A 6,502-nucleotide genomic window follows, 5' to 3' on the forward strand; every position below is an offset into this window, starting at 1 on the left:
GCTCTGACAAAACCTGTTTTCTCGGATGCTGCTTCCGCCTGCTCTTCTGTCCTTTCCTGCTCTGTCAGAAGGGATCTTTCCCCTGACTAGTCTTGCTCCTTCTTCAAACCCCCACTGTCCCGGTCTCTGGCTGGAAGCCTCTGGGAACATCAGCCCAGGCGGGAGCCCCTTTCTCTGCTCGTAGCAGCAGAGGACGGCTGGGTCTGCCGAGCACATGGCAGGGTGTGGTGCCTGTCTGAATGTGTGAAGAGCTTAGTGATGGGTAAAGGGTGTTCCTGTGTGTTTTAGATTCTGCTCAGCAATCCTCAGATGTGGTGGTTAAATGATTCCAATCCTGAAACTGACAACCGTCAAGAAAGTCCCTCCCAGGAAAACATTGACCAAGTGAGTGACACGTCTTTGTGCCCTCAGCTTGGACAGCCTTGGGTGGGGTTGCTTGGGGTAACCCGGGTAAATCAGGCAGCAGGACTGGGGGAGTCTGTGCTGAAACCTTGGCTCCCAGGCTCCAGGTGTAACCTGCCCACCTCAGAGGCCACCCACGCAGCAACAGAGGGCAGGGGAGGCCTCCTTGGAAAGCAGGAAAACTGGGGAAGTGTCAGGAAGGTCTCTTTAGGTTTGCCTCCTTTTTCTATGCACCGCTGTTTACATCAGTCCCATTTATCTGCCTGTGACCTAAAAGGATGTCACTGTGACCTGTGAAACCCATCCAGCTTTGTGTCCCAAGTGACAACTCTGTCCACATTTGTCCCCCCACACACATTAGCATGCCTGTATGCTGTGGCCACCGACCTCACCGTGCTCGCGGTGAGACTGGCGTGGCGCCTTCCTCTCAGCCCGAGGTCACTGCCTGTCCTGAGATGGCTGCTCACTGACGCACCCGACTCGAGTCTTCCAAGCCCCCTTCCAGGCTGCTCCACGCTCACATTGCACAGAAGCATGACTTATGCCGAAAGGGCCATGGTGCGCATGCCGGGAGCTCTTAAACATGAGAGCCGGCTGTCTGCTCGTTGTGGGTGATGGGGGTGGCCGAGGCTGTGACCCTGCCCTCTCCCCTAGTTGGTGTACATGGGTTTTGATGCACTTGTGGCCGAAGCTGCGCTGAGAGTGTTCAGAGGCAACGTCCAGCTGGCTGCCCAGACCCTTGCTCACAACGGAGGAAGCCTGCCTCCCGACCTGCCGCTGTCGCCGGAGGACTCTTTGTCCCCGCCAGCCACATCCCCTTCTGACTCTGCAGGTAGGTCTGAGGTCTCTGAGGGCCACGTTGACAGCAAAGTATCTTCAGAAGCCAACAGACGGGGCCAGTGCCCTAGGCCACGGCAGACGTGGAGACTGAGAGGGGCGTCCCCTGACGTTGCTGGGCTGGCCACCTGGACAGTGTGGCCAGCAGGAGGCACAGTCTGAGGTTGACTGTGGTTGTGCAGTGTCCCCAGGACAATCCTCACATAATTCACTTACTCCCGCGGTATTTTATTGTAGGAACCTCTAGTGCCTCAACAGATGAAGACATGGAGACAGAGGCCGTCAATGAGATACTGGAAGACATTCCAGAGCATGAGGAGGACTATCTTGACTCAACTCTGGAAGATGAAGAAATGATTATTGCAGAGTACCTATCCTATGTAGAAAATATGAAGTCAGCAACAAAGAAAAACTAAATAATGAAGAGAAATAGTGCTAATTTTCTGCTTATAAATGCTATCATTATGAAAAGGCGAATGCAGCTCTTTCTGTTCTTACTTTTTATCTGAATTGCAAGTTCCTCTTTGGGCGTAGGAGGGGACAGGCAGGGGACAAGGCCAGGAGGGGTCCCAGGGCCTTCATGCGTGGTCTCGGGGAAGAAGCGTCCTCTGGCCTGGTGCAGGTCGTTCCATCTGCCTCCCTGGTCTGCGTCCCTAACCCCTTCCCTAGCTTGGTGTTTTATCCTGAAATGGGAAGGAACAGAGGTCCCGCAGAACAGGGATCCTGGGGAAGGTGTCTGGGGCAGGGTCCTGGGAAGGGCATCCCGACCACTTCTGGACCACTTCCTCTCCAGCTGTGGCTCCATCTGCCCGGCTTGCCTGCCTCATGCACCCACTGCCCATGGCCTTCCTGCTTCCCAAGCTGCCATCTCTGCCAGGGTTCCCCATGGGTTCCTGTGCCACCCTTCCCCCGCCCCTCAAATCATCCTTAAGTCTTCAAGTGCTGTGGGGTATAGTGATGAGGCGCTGGCCAGGTCGCAGCAGATGTCTTCAGCCTAGGACACCAGTGTTTTATGCTCTTAGTTCAGTAAAATACGCCCCAGAAATTCAAGATTGAGTGTCAGACTTTATATATATTCAGCATTCCTCATTACAGAAATCTTTTATTGAATGGGAAAGGTTTAAATGCTAACCAAAGCAATTTATTTTTAATTAATATTTTTAGACTCTGTGCTGTCATACTGAACTCACTGCTAGCTAAGAGATCTATCAGAGACTTAGATATATTTTCTCCAGGTTTTTTGTGGGGTTTCTTTTGTTCTATCCATGTGACAGAGGCTCTTTCTAAAAGTATGCAGCTCGCTGTGTCGGCTCCAGCAGTAACCGTCCTCACTGCGCCACGTACTCCTCTGTAGATGTGCACCCAGTGGGGGCTCCTTCCAGCCCCAGGACTGCAGCAGCAGCCAGATGCCGAGTGGATTGAGTTCCAGGTGCATCCAAGACTTTTCCTCCCTTCCAGAAGGCACTGACTGAAGACGGATGGGTCATGTGGGACCGGCTGAAATGCTCTAACCTTTTCATAAAGTGTGGGTGGTCCCGTTTGGACTGATGGGAAACTTCTTGTCATTCTTCTTAAATGGATGATACTGATGGAAATAAAAGGTGGAAAATATATTCAAAAAATTGTCACCCAGACTTTACAGTAATTTACTCAGCCTCCCCAGCTGCAGGTGTTGAAAGCATCTCGGTGACTAGTGCTTCATCGTGATTGCAAGATGTTTGTTTCCACTGAGTTTTGTGAGGAGATGGAAGGATGACCTCAGAAGCAGCAGAGGGCACCTGCTGTGAAAGATGCCACATGCCAAGTGGGGCTGGGGTGGATCCTGGGCAGGGGACTGAAATGCACCTGTCAGGGTTTGCCTCAGGAGTGCCTGGTGAGCTAAGGTGACACGGAGTCTCAGCCTCATTTGACACAATGCCACACTTGGATTTGGGGCCTGAATTGAAGCTTTTTGCTAGCAAGTCGCTGTCCTGAGCTTGGTTCAGGCGTGTCTTCTAGCTTCCCAGCTGGTTTTAGCCATCATAGAAGCAGTGACACACCAGCAGGCCCCAAAACTCTTCCCTGTCTTGTGAAGAGAGAGCTGCACAGGAAGCCGGTTGTGGGGGGCAGTTCTGGGCATGCGCTATATCCAGGGCGGGCTGCCCTCCAGGCATGGAGACTCGGGCCAGGCCTGCTGTACCTACAGCTGACCCTGTGAAACTGGACAGGTGGTGGAGGAGGGGGCAGGGGGGTGCTGAGGCTGGAGAAGGAGAGACTGTTGCAGAGGAGGGGGCCTGGGAGGGTTCTCCTTGGGAAGTCAAAGGAAAAAGAACATTCTAGATGTGGGACAAATGAGATAGTATTTGGGGCAGGACAGTCTGAGTGTGACATGTTCATGGACTGCCAGAAGGTGTGAGTTGTGGGGAGAGAAGAATGGGGGCGGATGGTATGATTGCTGATCACAGCAGGGAGGCTGGATGCCACTAGAGGAGCAGGAGTAGGCAGGGGCGTGTGGCAGGCAGGTGAGGGCAGCCCATGCCAGCATGATGGTGTGCACAACTGGTTAGGTGTCCTTGATGCTGATCACTGCCCTACCGTGTCCCTGCGTTCCTGCCCATATGTCCCATGGGTAGCTCCTGTCCTTCCTCTCTTAGCCAACTCAATTTATCAAAAGCAGACACCTCATTTGCTTCGTTCATAGCAAGGCGACAGTGGTGTGGCTGGAAGGGGACCAGGCCTGGGTTCAGGAGATCAGAGTCTCTCACTCCCCATCTCTCTGGCTCTCAGAAACCAGAGAGAGAATGGACATCTGGCTGTCTTTATGTCCTCAGCGCCTCGCAAAGCTCTCTGCGCGGGGGAAGTAGAAATTACCCCAATGTGTGTTGCTGTAAAAATGCTAAGTGAGTGCAGCGGCCGTGATTTGGGTCCGCGCCCCATTTGGTTTCTCTGGATGGCTTGATGCGTGCTCCATTCTCTGATGTGGTTGGATAAGGTGGGGACCGGAGCTGACCTATCAGTGAGGGGCTGCTCAGGCCAGAGTGCAGCATCACCAAGCAACAGTGTCTTCGGCAGGGAGGAGTCAGTGCCAGCGTCTGCACAGGCTCAGGGCCCGCCGGCAGCACTGCCCGCAGGCAGCACTCAGGGCGGTTCTCTGGCCTGCACCTCCGGAACCGTCCCTTCAGCACGATGGAAAGCTCCTCTCTGGTAGACACGCCCCTTGCGGCAGCCACAGGCCCCAGTGGTTCCGGGTCGCAGCAAGACCTGGCACAAGACCCCAGGTCTGTGTGTGCTTAAGTCTCACCCAGAGAACAGTGCGTGGTGCCGTTTCTGCGGCTTCTCCTGCACCGACCTGCTTGCCTCCCAACCAGCCCTTTTTCCTGGGGTGGGGGTCGGGGTCGCTTTGGTTCCCAGGGTTTGGAGGTTTGGCCTAGAGGAGTTACAGCGCCTGCGTCCCTCCCTTCCTACTGCCCACAGTGCAATCCCTACCTGTTCATCCTGGCGAGGGTGGACCCGCCCATCAGGCCTGGCAGCTGAGCCCTGGCGGCCGTGGCCCCGGCCCTCTCTGATGAAGTATTTTCTGCATTAAGACTACGAAGTGCACGCTGCTCTACCTGAAAGGGCTGCTCCACTTGAATGGGGCTGCTCCTGCAGCAGATGCTTCTCTCTGCAGCGAGATGATGAGCTCTCCACGGCAGACACTGTCACCTGCAGCTTCTCTCCTGGCACCTGGGCCAACCGGGGCACATGGATGCAGAAAGCGGCACCACCAAAGGGCTGAAGAGCGCCCCCTCCAGGTGCTGTGAAGGGTGCTGAGGGGCCTCCTGCAGGGCGCTTGAGCCCCTGGGCACAGGGCTCCCCTTGGGTGCTCGGTGGCTCTGGCGTGTGTGTTGCGCCTCCCAGCATCAGGCACTGCCCTGACCCCTGTGCACGAGCCCGGGGATGGGGCTGCTGCCCGTCCCCTCCCCCCTCCCCCTACTCCAGGCCCTGAAGGAACTTCCCAGATTCATGGCAGAAAATGATGAGAGCTCCCAAGCAGGGTCCCCGCTGTCACCTGCACAAGTGAAAGAGCCGCTCCCTTGCTCCCTGGCCTCTTCCAAGTCCACTCCCTGCACCAGTGACACTGGCGGCAGCCCCGCATCTCCACAAGTCACCCCCAAAGCTGCCCAGGCCGGTGTGAGGAGGCACAGGGCAGGAGGCCCGCCGCCCTGGGTTCCTAGAATCTCAAGCTCCGAAAAGAAGCTGAGACTCAGTTTGCAAAACAAAAAGAGGACACAGGAGTACTTTGAACTTTCAGGCTGTGTATTTTAGTTCCCCCCAAGGCCCTCGAGACGGACAATTTGCCAAAATAACCAGATTCAGTGGCTTCTGTAAAAAGTCACTTCCTCTCAGCAGGAAAGGCCGTTTCCTGGGGCTGGGGGAGCTGGGGCAGTCCGCCTGCCGCCCCTGAGGTGGGAGGGTCCCTGAGACTAGGCCTTTCGCCAGGTCAGGGATGGGGAGGGAGGGCAGGAGTCACCCTAAAAGGGAAAAGAGGGCGGTCCCGAGGGCGAGCACTCCCGCTCCCAGCGCCTCCTGGCCACCAAAGAAAAAACAGACGCCTGCGCCGGGCTCTCCTCCCGCCCGGGCTTCCTCGCTCCTCCCCGGCCATCGAGCGTCACCGGCGCGGGGAGCAGGGCAGGGCGCTCTGGGAGCCGATGGGCGTCTGGGCTGGCGTCGGCAGGGGCCCCGCGGGGTCAGGCCGGCTGCAGGGGCGTGGCGGCGCAGCCCACCTTGTTGCTGAAGAGGCGTGAGAGGCTGCGCGTGGGCGGAGGGGGCCGCGGGGCACCTCGGAGCCCGCGCACGTCCCAGAGGCGCAGGGCGCCGTCGTGCGAGGCGGTGTAGAGCACCTGGCCGTGCACCTGCGGGCGCAGGGGCGGGCGTCACTGGCGAGGCGGTAGGCGGGGGGACGCGGCTGCCGGCGTGGATGGATCCGGGCGGGGCACCTTCCCTCCCTCGGGCAGTGGCCCAGAGCAAGGCGGAGGGACCTACCTGGATGCAGTTGATGATGAATGTGTGGCCCCGGAACACCCTCCGCAGCTCTCCAGACTGCGCATCGAAGGCCCGGGCGCAAGCGTCCCCGCTGCCCGTGAACACTGCGGACACACAGGGCGCGCTGGGCCTCCCTCCTTCCCTCCCTCCCTGCCCGGCCCCCCGCAGGCAGGGATGGGGCGGCGAGAGCGTGACCTGGGGCGTCTCCGGGGACTCCGCCCCACGGGGGTATCCTGAGGTTCTTTTTTTTTTTTTTTTT

The 6,502-nt window shown here is 57.5% G+C and overlaps 2 protein-coding genes across 3 annotated transcripts in view; one reads left to right on the top strand and one right to left on the bottom strand.

Annotated features, from left to right (window-relative positions):
• NUB1 (negative regulator of ubiquitin like proteins 1) overlaps positions 1-2,861 on the top strand; it is a 33,628-nt gene extending 30,767 nt beyond the window's left edge. For both annotated transcript variants that reach the window (XM_023225342.1, XM_023225343.2), the window contains exons 13-15: positions 289-384; positions 1,057-1,234; positions 1,477-2,861. In XM_023225342.1, the coding sequence (XP_023081110.1) occupies positions 289-384; positions 1,057-1,234; positions 1,477-1,655 (453 nt within the window). In that variant the 3' untranslated portion in view covers positions 1,656-2,861. The remainder of the gene's footprint in view (positions 1-288; positions 385-1,056; positions 1,235-1,476) is intronic.
• Positions 2,862-5,499: 2,638 nt separating this feature from the next.
• WDR86 (WD repeat domain 86) overlaps positions 5,500-6,502 on the bottom strand; it is a 26,975-nt gene continuing 25,972 nt past the window's right edge. The window contains exons 5-6 of the mRNA XM_023225344.2: positions 6,244-6,347; positions 5,500-6,113 (exon numbers count right to left, since the gene is read on the bottom strand). Of these exons, the coding sequence (XP_023081112.1) occupies positions 5,949-6,113; positions 6,244-6,347 (269 nt within the window). The 3' untranslated portion in view covers positions 5,500-5,948. The remainder of the gene's footprint in view (positions 6,114-6,243; positions 6,348-6,502) is intronic.

The sequence above is a fragment of the Piliocolobus tephrosceles genome, chromosome 8, assembly GCF_002776525.5.
Source record: "Piliocolobus tephrosceles isolate RC106 chromosome 8, ASM277652v3, whole genome shotgun sequence".
NCBI classification, from domain to species: domain Eukaryota; kingdom Metazoa; phylum Chordata; class Mammalia; order Primates; family Cercopithecidae; genus Piliocolobus; species Piliocolobus tephrosceles.